The sequence below is a fragment of the Meles meles genome, chromosome 9 (genome assembly GCF_922984935.1).
Source record: "Meles meles chromosome 9, mMelMel3.1 paternal haplotype, whole genome shotgun sequence".
Lineage (NCBI taxonomy): Eukaryota > Metazoa > Chordata > Mammalia > Carnivora > Mustelidae > Meles > Meles meles.
The window spans coordinates 13,518,258-13,535,155 of NC_060074.1; the positions used below are offsets into that span (position 1 = coordinate 13,518,258).

General features: G+C 38.9%; 1 protein-coding gene across 1 annotated transcript in view; it reads right to left on the bottom strand.

Annotated features, from left to right (window-relative positions):
• The window catches only part of C2CD6 (C2 calcium dependent domain containing 6), a 136,946-nt gene that overhangs the window by 43,984 nt on the left and 76,064 nt on the right, over positions 1–16,898 (bottom strand). The window contains exons 11-12 of the mRNA XM_046018194.1: positions 16,325–16,371; positions 14,757–15,083 (exon numbers count right to left, since the gene is read on the bottom strand). Coding sequence (XP_045874150.1) covers positions 14,757–15,083; positions 16,325–16,371 — 374 coding nt within the window. The remainder of the gene's footprint in view (positions 1–14,756; positions 15,084–16,324; positions 16,372–16,898) is intronic.

Below are 16,898 nucleotides of genomic sequence, written 5' to 3' on the forward strand. Positions count from 1 at the left end.
CTTCTTCCTTTCTGATTTAGGTGCCTTTTATTTCTTTATCTTTATCTTGATTTCTCTGGATAGGACTTCCAATACGAATTGAGTAAGGATGGTAAAAATGTCTTATTCCTGATGTTAGCATAAAGCTTTCAAACTTTCATCAGTGAGGATGATGTTAGCTGTGGGCCTGATATAATTTTGATCCCTATTATGTTGAGGTATGTTTCTTCCATACCCAATTTGTTAAGATATTTTATCATGAAAGATCTTTTAGTGAAATGTTTTTCTTCACCTATTGAGATGATCATATAATTTTTATCTCTAATTCTGCTAATGTGGTATATCACATTTACTGATTTGCTTATATTGAACCACCTGTGCATCCCAAGGATAAATCCCATGTGATCGTGGTAATATGATCACTTTAATATGTGAACTCAGTTTGCTAAGATTTTGCTGAGAAACGTTTGCATCCATAATCATCAGGGATGTCAGTCTACAGCTTTCTTTTCTTGTAGCATCTTTATCTGATTTTGGTATCAGGGTAATGCTGACCTTGTAAGATGAGTTTGGGAGTTTCTTCTTATTTAATTTTTTTGGAAGAGTTTGAGAAGGACTTCTATTCATTCTTCTTTAAGTGTTTGGTTGAATTCATCAGTAAAACCAACTGGTCCTGGGCTTTTCTTTGTCAGGAGGGTTTGGTTATTTTAATCTACTTATTCATTATTAGTCTATTCAGATTTTCTATTTATTCATGATTCAGTCTAAGTTGTATGTTTCTAGGAATTAGTTCATTTCTTCTAGGTAATCCAATTTGTTGGCATATAATTGTTCACAAGAGTTTCTCATGAGTCTATGTGTTTCTGTGATATCAGTTGTAACATCTTTCAATTCCAATTTTATTTGAGTCTTCTCTTAGTTTGTCTCTTCAAAAACCTGCTCTTAGTTTCATTTATTTTTACTATTGCTTTTCTGGTTTCTATTTAACTTATTTCTATCTGATCTTTCTTATTTCCTTCTTTCTGCTTTGGCCTTAGTTTGTTCTTTGTTTTTCTAGTTCCTTGAGGTGTAAAGTTAGGTGTTTTACTTGCAATTTCTCTTTTTTCTTAATATAGGCATTTATCACAAGTTTAATTGGATAAAATTGGAGACCTCTTTTTCAGTGTATGTTTATTTCCTCTCCTGCATCCACATTTTTTTCCTTTCCCTTTTTCTTCTTCTCTGTCTTCACCTCTATTTCTTCCTTCTGCTGCTGCTTTTTGGTAAGACTATTTCTCATCTCATTCTATAACACCAGTCTAAATTAGATTTCAAAAGTAAACTAAGGCAGGGGCACTTGGGTGGCTCAGTCCATTAAGTGTCTGACTTCAGCTCAGGTCATGACCTTAGCCACCTGGGAGTGAGCCCTGCATTTGGCTCCCTGATCAGTGGGGAGTCTTCCTTCTCCCACCCCTCCCCTCTATTTGTGTTCTGTCTCAAGTAAATAAATAAAGTCTTGTTGTTGTTTTTTTTAAAGACAGCAATGCAGGACATCAAAGAACATGAAAAATATGGAAATGTGACACTACACACCAAGGGAAAACAATAATTTCTCAGTAACTGGCCAAAAAAATGGAGATCTGCAATCTTCCCAATAAAGAATTCAAAATAGTTGCTTTAAGAAAGGTCAGCAAGCAACAAGAAAACACAGACAAACAATTCAACTAAATCAGGAAAACAATATAAAAACAAAATGGTAAGTTTCATAGAGAAATAGGTCATAAGAAAGAACCAAATAACTTCTGAAGCTGAAGAATAAGTGAAATGAAAAATGCAGCAGAGAACATGGGATCTGTGAACTCAGATTATTTGTAATTCGCTACAACACAAAAATAGAACATAAATCAACAGAATAGAATAGAAAGTCAAGAAATAAAGCCACAATTATATGGTCACTTAATCTTGAAAAAAGGAGGCAAGAAGATCCCATGGGAAAATGACAGTCTCTTCAACAAATGGTACTGGGAAAACCAGACAGCTACATGCAAAAGAATGAAATTGGACCACTTTCTTACCCCATACACAAAAATAAACTCAAAATGAATTAAGAACTTAAATGTGAGGCCCAAAGCCATAAAAATCCTAGAAGATAACACAGGCACTAATCTCTCTGACATCAGCTGTAGCAACATTTTTCTAGATATGTCTCCTGAGGCAAGGAAAATGAATGCAAAAATACACTACTGGGACTACAAGCAAAATAAAAAGCTTCTTGGGGTGTCTACGTGGCTCAGTCAGTTTAGCATCTGCCTTCTGCTCAGGTCATGATTTCAGGGTCCTAGGATTGAGCCCCACATTGGGCTCTCTGCTCAGCAGGGAGTCTGCTTCTCCCTCTCCTTTTGTGCACTCTCTTAAGTAAATAAATAAAATCTTTAATTAAAAATAAAATAGGGGCGCCTGGGTGGCTCAGTGGGTTAAGCCGCTGCCTTCGGCTCAGGTCATGATCTCAGGGTCCTGGGATCGAGTCCCGCATCGGGCTCTCTGCTCAGCAGCAAGCCTGCTTCCCTCTCTCTCTCTCTGCCTGCCTCTCTGTCTACTTGTGATCTCTGTCAAATAAATAAATAAAATCTTTAAAAAAAAATAAAATAAAATAGAATAGGGGCGCCTGGGTGGCTCAGTGGATTAAGCCGCTGCCTTCGGCCTTCGGCTCAGGTCATGATCTCAGGGTCCTGGGATCGAACCCCGCATCGGGCTCTCTGCTCCGCAGGGAGCCTGCTTCCTCCTCTCTCTCTGCCTGCCTCTCTGCCTACTTGTGATCTCTCTCTCTGTCAAATGAATAAATAAAATCTTTAAAAAAAAAAAAGTGTTGCTGATCAATTTAAAAAAAAATAAAATAGAATAAAAAGCTTGTACAGCAATGGAAACAACAAAACTAAAAGACAACCTACAGAAAGGGAATATATTTGCAAATGACAAAAATCAATACAGGCTTAGTATTCAAAATATATAAAGAATTTATAAAACTCAATGTCCAAAAACCAAATAATCCAGTTAAAAAGTGGGCAGCAGACATAAGACATTTCTCCAAAGAAGACACATGGATGGCCAACAGACACATGAAAAGATGTTCAACATCACTCATCATTAGGGACATGCAAATCAAAACCACAATGAGAAATCACCTCACACCTGTTAGAATAGCTAAAATTTTAAAAGCACAAGAAACAAGTAGTGTTGGCAAGGATGTGGTGAAGAGGGTTCCCCTGTGCACTGTTGGTGGAAATGCAAACTGGTACAGCCACCATGGAAGACAGTATGGAGGTTCCTCAGAAAGTTAAAAATAAAACTACTCTGTGATCCAGTAATCACACTGCTGCCCAAAGAATATGACAACACTAATTCAAAAAGATATAAGCACTCTTATATTTATTGCAACATTATTCACAATAGCCAAATAATGGAAGAAACCCAAGTGTCCATCAATAGATGAATGGATAAAGCTATAACATATATATATTTATATATGGAATATTATTCAGCCATAAAAAAGAATGAAACTTGCCATTTGCCACAACATGGGTGGATCTGAGGAATATAAAACTGCCCATTATCAAAGAAAAAGGGTATTTTAAAAGCAGCAAAAGAAAAATAATCCCTTACATACAAAGGAATCCCTATAAGGCTATCAGCAGAGACCTTACCAACCAAAGTGCTAAAAGAACCTAAACCTGCCAACCAAGAATATTTTACTAAGAAAAACTGTGCTTCAGCAATGAAAGACTTTCCCAGAGAAACAGAAGCTGAAGGAGTTTATCATCATTAGATCTGCCTTACAAAAAATGCTGAAAGTAGTTCTTCAAAATGAAAGGATGCTAATTAATAACACAAAAAACAAATGAAAATATAAAACACACTGGTAATGGTAAGTATACAGCCAAAATTGGAACAGTCTAACACTATAATATGAAGGTATATTATCACTTAACTCTAGTATAAAGGTTAAGGGACAAAGTATTAAAAATTGCTATATAATAATCTATGAATGGATTCACAATATTAGAAGAGGTAAATTGTGACAAAACATAAAATGTGAAGTCCCAAAAGTTCATTTTTGCTTTTTTTCCCTTTGCCTTTGGAGACATATCTTGAATGAAGTTGCTGTGGCTGATCAATCGAAGAGGTTACTGCCTATGTTCTCCTCTAAGATTCTGATGGATTCCTGTCTCACATTGAGGTCTTTTATCCATTTCGAGTTTATCTTTGTGTACAGTGTAAGAGAATGGTCGAGTTTCATTCTTCTACATATAGCTGTCCAGTTTTCCCAGCACCATTTATTGAAGAGACTGTCTTTTTCCACTGTATATTTTTTCCTGCTTTGTTGAAGATTATTTGACCATACAGTTGAGGGTCCATTTCTGGGCTCTCTACTCTGTTCCACTGGTCTATGTGCCACTGGTCTATGTGTCTGTTTTTATGCCAGTACCATGCTGTCTTGGTGATCACAGCTTTGTAGTAAAGCTTGAAATCAGGTAACATGATGCCGCCAGGTTTATTTTTGTTTTTCAACATTTCCTTAGCAATTCGGGGTCTCTTCTGATCCCATACAAATTTTAGGATTATTTGCTCCAGCTCTTAGAAAAATACTAGTGGAATTTTGATCGGAATGGCATTAAAAGTATAGATTGCTCTAGGCAGTATAGATCAAAAGCTTCTGCACAGCAAAGGAAACAGTCAACAAAACAAAGAGGCAACCCATGGAATGGGAGAAGATATTTACAAATGACAGTAAGACAAAAGGTTGATATCCAGGATCTATAAAGAACTCCTCAAACTCAACACACACAAAACTACCCTATGATCTATACATTGTACTACTAGATATTTATCCAAAGAATACAAAATACTAATTCAAAGGGATACATGAAGTTTCCAGCAGCACTGTCTACAGTAGCCAAATTATGGAAGTAGCCCAAGTGTCCACTGACCAATGAATGGGCAAAAAAGATGTGGTGTATACACACACACACACACACACACACACACACACACAGGAATATTATTCAGGAAAAAAGAATGAAATCTTGTCACTTACAATGATGTGGAGGTAGCTGGAGTCATCTGACTGGACTGAAAGTAATACCGTATCCTGAAAAACTATCAGCCAATTACCACCAAAGGTGTCCCAAAGTCCAATGCTAAGAGGAGGTGGGATACTTGCAATGTAAGCTCTCCTACCATAAGACAAATGGGTCAGCATTTGGAAGGAATCAAGTTGGGCATGCAGTGGTAGCCTAGTCTACATCAGAAACTTCACCAAAGTTGACTTCTTTACTTTGTTCCTAGCTATGAAAGTGGATGTGTTGCTGTATCCAGTATAACAATAACTCCAGGCAACAAAGGTGGTAACCTGGGGAGTAAAGGTTCAGTCAGCAGCTTGACTCCAGTCAGTCTCATCGAGAACATGCCCTTACTGTATACATCTGCATAAGTGACCGGGGTGGTTCTTTTCATAGTAGTAATTTGGTTCTATAGTTTGCAGTCTCAAGAGAAGTGTCTTTAATCTGGCAGTCTGTGATTGTCCAAATGATGAACCAGGCAGCGAAGCCATTGGCAATAGCCAAGAAGTAAGTAAAAATATAACAAGGTTCTTAAGAGTAGTACTGGCCAGAGTTCTGCCCAACTGAGCCAAGTGTCCACATCCATTTTTGCTTCTGCATAGCTGACCCTTAAACAGCCATAGTAGTTAATGGATACCATCAGGTTTCAGATTAGCTGAACCATCAGTGAACTTTGCCTTGGAATTTAGGGGTACCTCTGTGAATCCCAGGGCTCCATTGAGTCATTGGCTTTGCTTCAGGTGGCAAAATGGAGGATAAGTTTGGGATGAAAATCAGTAGCTTCTACTTTTTCATGCAAAACCAGAATGATGCTAGGACCAAGTCAGATGCACCCCTTTAACATACTACTACCGCTTGGCCAGTAAAACCAACTGGTTTATAGGCCCCACTCAAACCATGCTGAATGCTTAATGATGTATATACAGTGTCTCATACCCATAGTTTTAAAATATGCTGGGCCTCCTTTTGGGTGATACGTGGTTGGAACAACAGCACTTTTTCTTTGAATGCCAAAAGAACTGAGAACTGTGAATCTGTCCACATAGTCCCAAGAAAATCTATTTGGCAAGCAGGTCCTTGAACTTTTCAGGATTTATCAGCCACCCCTGAAGGCAGCCAGGGGTAAGAACTGATCCACTGAGACGGAGACTTTTGACTTGCTAACCAACAGAACATCTTTAGAAATCAGAGGGTGGAGGCGCTCGCATACATCCTGATCCACCACTGTGGCCAATGACAGGGACTTCTGTACCTGTGGCAGTAAACCTGAATGGGAGAATGTCTTCCGACAGTCTGAGTGTCTATGCTATGCATGCAACACATCAATTTCATTATATGGTTAGTGGTGAGAACTGTAACAGTACATTGAATCAGCAGTGAGGGCCCTACCCATTAGGTCACTTTAACTTTTTCCCTCATTGCAAGTTTTGCCCAAACTCAATCAGCTGATTTCAGGTATTTTTTCCCCTCCTGTAACACAGACTTTCCTTCATGCTAGGGGCTACCGACAGTTAGAATAGCCATCAGAAGTTTATTATTTCCAGATTGGGAGCACTGGAAGAAAAAAGGTGTGAGGGAGGCTAGCCTGTGGAGGACATCTAGAGCAACTAGAAGGTTTTTTGTTTTTTGTTTTTTTTAAGTAGGCTCCATGCCCAGTGTGGAGCCCAAAGTGGGGCTTGAACTCACGACCCGGAGATCAAGACCTGAGCTGAGATCAAGAGTAGATATTTATCTGTCTGAGCTACCCAGTTGCTCCTAGAAGGCTTTTGTTTCTATTTTGACCCTTTATCTTATCTCAGCATCAGAACCCCCACCTCCCTCATGCACCATCCTGCTCTCAGAGTGTGTCTGCACTCAGGAGCTCAGACCCACTCACTGGTAGAAAGTAGCAGGCGAGGAGGTGTCCTGGCTAAGCATGAAAATCACACGCAAACTAGTGTGACGCTCACGTGTCAGTGGTATGGCGAAGGTGGTGGTGGCAGTGTGCAACACAACACACCAAGTGCCATCGCTCTGGTGTAGTAGACACAGTTATAATCTCAGTATCTGAAACTGCAGGGACACAGAAGCAACAAGTGGATTCATTTGGTGATAACTCACGTCTCCAACTTCAATGGTGAGTTCACTGGCCCTTCAGGGATGGGCTGTTGAGATAATGCAGCTCTTACTTTCCTTGCTGCCTTTAAGTCCTTAATGAAGGCTGTGATTTCCCTATTCTTTCTAGGATTTTAGTCTTTCTGTTAGATCATCTGAAAGGGCCAACAGAAACGAGTTCAGTTGGGTAGCAATTTACCTGTCCCACCAGCACTTCTCTACATGTGGCTCTATGAGATGGAGACAGACAAGTATATAATAATTCCTACCACATATTCCGATGTGGAAACAACAGTATATTCAATTGACCTAAAGAGACCCATCCAGAATGTAATATTAATTTCCTTCTCTATTGTGAACTTTGCCCCAACCCTTTAAGTTGAATCCAGCTTATTTTTTCTTCCATAGATCTGGATAAGATAAAGACTTGAACATTCATAACCAACAAAGCCATAAAAGATTAAGTCCCTACCCTCTCTGAAATTCCCCAGAAAACTTCAGTGGCTGCATAGAACCTTCTATCCCCTTTAGGGAGAGGAAGATCTTGGCTTCCCCTTAAATCATGTTTCTCTTTAAAGCATCTGGGATCAGGTTAAGAAGAAAGGAAGGTGTCAAGGTGTTCAGAAGTAGGAGGCCACTCCATGCCATCTAATAAGACTTTATGTTTACTTTCAGTTTGGAATGGTGTAATGGCAACTCACGGTTCAATCAAATGAACTTCTAATGTTGTTGGTCTGTCCAACACTCTGTATCAGACAACAAGGTCTCATAGTTGACACCATCTATTTTGCCTTTGGGAATTATTTGAGAGCTGTAGCCACACTGCTTTCTGGATAGGTCCATGAGGTGTGTGTGTCCTCAGGTGACTTAAGCTTGACTTGCACAGTAATGATGCACTGTGTGGAGTCCACTTCAGTTGAGGGCATCTGCTGTCCCTTTACCATGATGACATCTCAAATTCTTCCCTGGCTTCAACATAAGGGTTGAGGGGGTTTTCCACGGCACCAGAGCTGACTTCAAGAATTTCTATTTTTTGGGTCTGTTGCTTTGAGTCACTGTCATCAGCGTTGTGTACACAATTCGAGGTAGTAAGTGCCTGAATACTAGTCAATGCCTATTATGATTCCCCACTAGGGTTTGTCTGTCTCAAGACAGACAAATCTTTTAGCAGCCAGAACTCAAGACAAAAAACTGAGATCTCTCACTGTTATTTTGGAATGCATACAAGATTATTGGCAGATACTACAGGAGTACTCACCCTCCCAAGATGGCCCAGCCATTGCCACCCTTTTTTTATAGGTACTATATTGCCTACATCCCCATCTCCCAAGAAAACCAGTCAAAGTTTTAATGATTCACTTGGTTTCTGTCCATAACAGTCATGAATTTCCACTCTATGATCCTGAGTGTAGGTATGCAACTCTGCAACTGTTGTCTAAGAGCATAATCCTCTGCTCACTCAGGATTGACCTTAGTACTAATTGTTAAAATGGGACAGATATTGAGGTGGATCATCAAACCGGCAAGGAAGTCTCCCTACCTGAGGATAATTAGCAACATCCAGGGCACTGTTCAGGCAGCTGGGTTTTTTTGTTTGTTTGTTTTGTTTTGTTTTTTAAGATTTATTTATTTATTTGACAGAGAGAGAGATCACAAGTAGGCAGAGAGGCAGGCAGAGAGAGAGGAGGAAACAGGCTCTCTGCCAAGCAGAAAGCCCGATGCGGGGTTCAATCCCAGGACCCTGAGATCATGACCTGAGACTAAGGCAGAGGCTTAACCCACTGAGCCACCCAGGTGCTCCCAGGCAGCTGTTTTTAAGCCTAATTCCCAACATTTAACTTGAAACCATCTCTCCAATAGTCTAGAGTAAAGGACTATTTATTGACTGACTGATCATACAACTTGATCATCACTTTCCACCAATTCCTGTGGGCTTCCCCCAAACGCAACTGATCGGACCACAAGATCCTGGTCCTTCATTTTTTAGAAAGCCATGTCTGTCAGTATCCTGTCTTGTCACCAAAGCTGTCAAGAACGTACCATGCTTGTACGCTAACTAGTTAGCTTGCCACAGTTTCATGGAGGCTGATAGATGAAATGAGTTTCCTGGGTCAGAAACAAAAGTTTATTACTCAGAGCAATCACAGCAGCCAGAGTATAAGCATTTTTACATCAGTTCCCCAAGACTGATTCCCAAAGTAATGCAAAGTGAGCCAGATAACAAGATCACATGCAATTGATTATGTTATAGGAAAAGAATCCTCTATCTCTCAGAAGAACCATGGAGAATGTCTCCCCAAAATATGGAAAGATTTATGAAATGATGCCACCAAATATTAACACTGGTAATTTCTGGATGGTAGAATTATGGGCTCTTTCTTACATTTGGGGAGGACTGCTTGAATTTTAATAATAAGCACACATCATTTTCAATTTTGTACTTTAAAAATGCATAATGAACATCAGCTCAAAATGATCATTTGAATACAAAGCTGCTGTGAAATGAGCAAAAAACCAAAAACACTGGAAACTGTGTATCAACTATACTGCAAATTTAAAAAAAATTCAGAGCTAAAAAAATAGAGGAAAATATGCATGCATACCAGAAAATTGGGAATATTACTAGTTAAAGTTAGGGCAGGAATTAGTATTCCTCTAAAACTGTTCAACAAAAACAGCTCTACTATTAATGAAAGTATATTTATGGATAAGGAACCAATAATGAATGTTGCGGGGAAACACTGAAAAGATGCTGCCACTCCAGGCAGAGCCTGGTAATAGCTGGAGTCCTGGAGCTGGGGCCACCCAGCTGAAGCTGTAAATATGAAGGAAAATTTATTGTCAGAACCACAGCACCAAGGCAGGAAAACAGTAAGACAGAAAAACCCAACCTTTCTTTCCCTATTGACCTCCAATGCTCTGCCAGTATTTGCCATTTCCTGGACCTAACAAGAAATCAGCCGGGATGACAGTCTCATAAGGCATTCCATAGCAGTCATCTTCTTGGGGCATAAAACAAAGAAGGGCAGCCAGCAGACCAAGGTGGGGACAAGATGGAAAATAAGCCAGGTACTCTACAGTCCAAAAATGTTTCTATTATGGTCAAGATGAAAACAGATTAAAAGGCTAATGAAACCACCTGTAATTTACCATATTCAAGTAAAAGACTGACTTGGAAGAAAGTGGACAGAACCTTCTACTCCTCAATAGAGACACACATTTCTTCAAGCTCATAGTGTGTGCAATTAGTCTAGGGTGCCCAGCTAAGTGAAGGAATGTTGGCTCAATGAATATGAAAACACTGAAAATTCAGTGATTTTCTCTGATATGTATTGCTTCTAATTACATATATATATGTAATTATATATATATGTATGTATGTGTGTATGTATATATATATATATATATATATATGTTTCTCTAGGCAAATAAAAGCCTAAGACAGCAATATTAAAACCATTGAAAATATAAAATGACTCCTTTTCCTTTTTCTGGAAAGGAAGGATTTAAGTAAACTATCTCTGACAAAATCCATCTCAGATACTACTAGACGAACAGATCTTCCAGAGAACAGTATGAGCAAAGAGAAAAATGATGAGAAATTTTAAAATTATGTTTCAAAAGAAAATCTACTTTGATTAATTGGAAAAGTTCTCCTACTCCAAAAATCATGGAAACTATTTTTTATCTCTATTTTTATAGTCTTAATTAGTTTGAAGAATTCACAGATGTAATTAGATTAGAAAAACTTCTAGGTGAAAAAAATTACTGAGTTAAAAAAGAAAGTGGATAAACTAATTGTAAAGATACATTTCATATTTGCATGAGTTGGGTTGGTTCAAAGAGCAGAATTAGCAAAGATAATGAATTTGAGAGATCACGGAATATTTCCCACCAGTTCCATCAATCATCATGCAAGGGTTTACATTTCATGAATGAAATTCATAGCATAAGGAAGGCAGTTAAATTCAACAAATTAACAAAAGGTTAGTGGTACCACATAACACCATTCCATCTTCCTTAATCCTAGTTTTCCGTAGGCACTAGAACATGATTGCTCAACCCCCATTCTTTCACCTGCCTTGATCTACATATGATGCCTAGGACTGGAGCAACATCTTGTGATCATAAAGTGACAAGCATGAACATGAAAAAGAGGAAAGGTAAGAGCCTGTTCCTGGGTCCTTAAAGACATTGTTAAGCCACTGAACCAATGGCAGAAGTCCTTGCCTCCTGACTTCATAGATTGGGTTCCAATCAGGAAAATGTGGTTTCAAGGTCAAGATCACAAGGGTGTGACTATAAGATCTCTTGTTCGGATCTCAGAAAGTTTTTTTTTTTTTAATAAAGATTTTTATTTATGTATTTGACAGAGAGAGAGAGCGCGAGAGAGCACAAGTGGGCAGAGGGGCAGACAAAGGAAGAGGGAGAAGGAGGCTCTCTGCTGAGCAGGGAGCCTGACATGGGTCTTGATCCCAGGACCCTAAGGTCATGACCTGAGCTGAAGGCAGTCGCTTAGCTGACTGAGCTACCCAGGTGCCCCAGATCTCAAAAAGTTTTAAGATAGTGGGGCGCCTGGGTGGCTCAGTGGGTTAAAGCCTCTGCCTTCGGCTCAGGTCAAGATCCCAGGGTCCTGGGATCGAGTCCCACATCGGGCTCTCTGCTCAGCAGGGAGCCTGCTTCCTCCTCTCTCTCTGCCTGCCTCTCTGCCTACTTGTGATCTCTGTCTGTCAAATAAATAAATAAAATCTTTAAAAAAAAGTTTTAAGATGGTGTTTCACAGACCCATTCAGCTAAACCAAAAATATTCTAAGTATCTTAGGATAGCCTGTTAGATCCTCTCGGCTGGTTAGGACAGCCTCTGTGATTCTTTATTTTTTTTTTTAAGATTTTACTTATTTATTTGACAGAGAGAGAGATCACAAGTAGGCAGAGAGGCAGGCAGAGAAGTGTGGGGGAGGGAAGCAGGCTTCCCGCTGGGCAGGGAGCCCAACGTGGGGCTCAATCCTAGGACCCTGAGCTGAAGGCAGAGGCTTAACCCACTGAACACCCAGGCACCCTAAGCCTCTATGATTCTTAAGGATACAGAAGTAGTGAAAAGAAGGGCCATCTGTACCCCAATGTTTATAGCAGCAATGGCCACCATTGCCAAACTGTGGAAAGAACCAAGATGCCCTTCAACGGACGAATGGATAAGGATGATGTGGTCCATATACACGATGGAGTATTATGCCTCCATCACAAAGGATGAATACCCAACTTTTGTAGCAACATGTACGGGACTAGAAGAGATTATGCTGAGCGAAATAAGTCAAGCAGACAAAGTCAAGTATCATATGGTTTCACTTATTTGTGGAGCATAACAAAGAACATGGAGGACATGGGGAGATGGAGAGGAGAAGGGAGTTGAGGGAAACTGGAAGGGGAGGCGAACCATGAGAGACTATGGACTCTGAAAAACAACTTGAGGGTCTTGAAGGGGCGGGGGTTAGGAGGTTGGGGGAACAAGGTGGTGGGTATTAGGGAGGGCACGTATTGCATGGAGTGCTGGGTGTGGTACAAAAACAATGAATACTGTTACGCTGAAAAGAAATAAAAAAAATTAATAAATGTTAAGGATATTGTACTACAGCACCTTGGCTTTTAACCAAAGGTAAATAGCGGCCTGTCTTAAACATATTCAGAAGTATAACAGTCGGCTAAGATCATAACTGGATAATACAGAAAATCACAAATTCTTTAAGAATCATAGCATCTGGGACAGGAACAGAGACAATTTAAATGGAAAGAGGTTCCTGAACCCTCGGCCCTCCGCTTTCTACAGAGAAGACAGGCTGCAAAGTTACTCAGTTACCAATATAAGCTCTTTCTCATGGAAAGAGAAGGTAAAGCCAAGCCTCGAGGGTAGAGGCAAGAGCTTCAGAATTACTATGGCCCACTCACTGACTGCTGTATGCTTCACTTTCCCCTTTTCCCACCTTCAGAATATAAGTGCCTATGTGTTTTCCTATTCCTTACTCACCGTGTATGCAGGCACAGATAACTGGTCTCTTCAACTCACAGATCTTGAGACCGAGAGGTGCCATAGTCAAGCAGCCTCGTCCACCTGGGTCTGATTTAGATGCTCAAATTCTATACTTCAAGCCCAAGCCTGATGCAGCAATAGTATGAGGCAAGGATCTTAGAAGGGGAGTAAATACAGTTTGCATGAGGGAGGCACATGAATGACTTGTGGGTAGAGATAGTTAATTTGTGGCAGTTAAACCTCCAAAAGTGAGCCCCCAATGAACATTACTTTCTAAGATTCTTGCCCTTCTGCAGTCCCTTCCCATACCAAATCAGGCTTGAGCATGAGACTTACTTTAACTAACAGAATTCAGTAGAAATGACCCTGTGTTTGTTCCATGCCTAGCTCTTTTTTTTTTTTTTTTAAATTTGACAGACAGTTCACAAGTAGTCAGAGAGGGAGGCAGAAAGAGAGGGGGAAGCAGGCTCCCCACTGAGCAAAGAGCCCAACTTGAGGCCCGATCCCAGGACCCTGAGATCATGATCTGAGCCGAAGATCTCTGGGGTCTGGCCCTGAGCCCCACATTGGGCTCCAGCCCCACGTTGGGCTCCAGGCCCGCACTGGGCTCCTTGCTCAGCAGGGACCGTGCTTCTCCCTCTCCCTCTGCCTGTCACTCCCCTTGCTTGTACAGATGCTCCATCAAACAAATTAATTAAATTAAAAAAATAATTCCCCAACTAGAGATATTTAGTAAAATTATCTTAGAATTTGGAAGAGAATTTAGAAATGGCCTGATATGATCTACCATTCAATAGATGAGGAAATAGGTCTAGAGGTTTAGGTGCCCAAGTTTGCTGAAGTATTTGGAGGCAGAACCTTACTTAGAATTCAGATTGTTTACCCATTACCAGTACACGTTTTTACACTGCTTTAGGAGCTACCTATAATATTGATTCAAATAAGAAATATCTAAGTAGAATAACTGTCATTTTGAGAAGTGCTTTACCCCTTTGAATTCATATTCAAAACATTCTCATTTTAAACTATAAAATTATTTGTAATAAGAATGTTATTTCCTCTAACAGTTTTATTAAAAATTTCCACTGAAATAACGTCCCAAGATTTTGAATTTCCTTTGAATTTACATCTCACTATTGTTACACTTTCAGCTGAATTTTATACCTACCCATGAGACTAGTTTGTACTATGGGTATCTCACATCACTCTCCTTTTCCTTCAAGGGTTTCTTTTCCTCCTTACTTGAATCTAAGTAGGGTAGCAATGTTTAGTATACTTAGACATACTTCCACTTGGAGACTTTTGAATGCATTTCAATTTATTTGTTTTTTTTTTAATGAATTATTTTGTTTTCCCTAGTCTTAAACTTCTAATACAAGGTCTTCCTCTGGATCTTGGGTTTGAGACCTACATTTGGATTTTGAATCTGGGGAAACTAAGCTTGCGCTCTTCTTTCTAGCTAAGCTTAAATTGTTGCTTTGCCATCTAAGTTCTCTTGGTGATGACTCTAAGTTTCTCCACTTTATTTTACATGGATATATATAGCTAGTTTTCAATTTTACCTCTGATGGAGATGAGTCTGTTTTTAAAAGCCTTGGATATCTATCTTTCAATTTTACGTCTGGTGTTAAGAGTATATATTTTTTTTCCTCTGGTGCAGCTTCTGATTGGTATTCTTCTAGAGGTGATGTTTGGTTCTCCTCTGTTATTGTCAGGACAGGAATAACAGGCAATGGAGTTTCCTTTGTTGACTCATCTGTTTGCTTTGTTGGCTCATCTGTTTGCTTTGTTGATTCGTCACTTTCAGGAGCAACAGCACTTGAATTATCTTGATTTGACTGGTTCAGAGTTGGTAGAGTCAGGCTTTTCTTATCATCATTATCCAGCAACTAGAAAATATATCAATAAAGCAAGCTACCAATTAATCATTACTGACTAGAAAATATTTAAAACTAAGAAAATTGGACTTAAAATATTATTTGTACCCTTATCCGTTATCATAAAAAGTGATCATCAATATCGGTCAGTTATTACATTCCTTATTGAAAGAGTTAAACTCTTTACTTGCATGAAACTATGGACTATAGAATATTATTCATTAAAATGATCACACAGCTTTTTTTTTTTTAAAGATTGTATTCATTTATTTGACAGAGAGAGAACACAAGTAGGGGAAACAGCAGGCAGAGAGAGAGGGAGAAGCAGACTCCCCACTGAGCAGGGAGCCCTATGCGGGGCTTGATCAGAGGACTGCAGGATCATGACCTGAGTCAAAGGCAGACACTACATTAACAGAGCCAACCAGGTGCCCCAACCACACCACTTTATAAAGCAGTGATTCTCATAATTTTGTAAATCAGCAACATCTTAAAAAAGATAATTGAGTCCAACATCTTGCTGTTATTATGCTACACCAATATATTACAATAAAAGAAATTTTAGGGACGCCTGGATGGCTCAGTCCATTGAATGTCCGACTCTTGATTTCAGCTCAGGTCAGGATCACAGGGTCATGGGACGGAGCCCCATGTCAAGCTCTGCACTCAGTTGATTCTCTCTCTCTCTCTCTCTCTCTGTCCCTCCTCCAGCACTAAAATGTGCACACTCTAAAAGAAATAAATCTTTTAAAAAAATAAAAATAAGGAAAAAATTTTAAAAAATTAAAATAAGGGAAACTTTAATAGCAAAATAGCACAAAGAAAATATCATTAAATCAAATATTATGTGAACTCCATTTTTTGCTTCTATCTTAAATATAGATTATAAATCCATAGAGAAAGTACTGAATGTGGTTAAGTCTGTAGCATCCACTTCTAAGATCATTGTGCAGAATTTCATGCTTTTACTTTTACTTGTTGCCCACTTTCTCTTTATCAACATCTTCTGTCCCCTATCTTTGTATGCATTTTAAAATATTATCATTTTATGTTATAATTTCCCATTTAAGAGTGTAACTTAATTAAATAAATAATGTAACTGTAGAGACAGTGCCACAACAGAAATGACCATAAAAACCTGAGTAACTTCCTGGGTGCTTTTTTTCCCCACTTATAAATATTTCTTTCTTTATAAATGTTTCATCCCCTTATAAAATAGTGATGATTAGAAATTATCTTCCAAGTTCCCTTACCTCATTTGGAACAGTTTCAGCTTCCTCCATTATAAAAGGGAGATCTGCTAATAAATTAATAGAAGTATGTCATTATTTTATTATAAAACAAACACATTTAAACATATATACACGAATAAAATGCTATTTTAATTTTTCTCACAAGAACAAAGAACAATATAAACCAAAGCAGTTATTCGAATATAAATACTATTTAGTAAAAACAGGCTGATGAGTCTCTGGGAAGATGGGGGATTTGTAAATTGAAAAAGTGTGGAGATAAAGATGAATACAGGCATTAAGTGGTAAGATTTCGGATCCATCAATGTAAGATATAAAAACAGATATACAGTATATTCTGCTACAAGTTAAGAGGAAATAAAATAAATCCCATATGGCCTGTAATAGGGTTGGGATTGGAAGAAGAGACTGGAATAAAGTTGCATGTAAGCAGAGAAAGTAGGACCATTTGGAAGAGGCTGATTGAAGCACTTGTAAAATTTTCCTACAAATATAAAGGTTATATATTTAGCAAACAGAAAAGGAAAACCTTAAAAAAAGAGAGACAGAATAAAATTTTGAGATACTAAGGAAT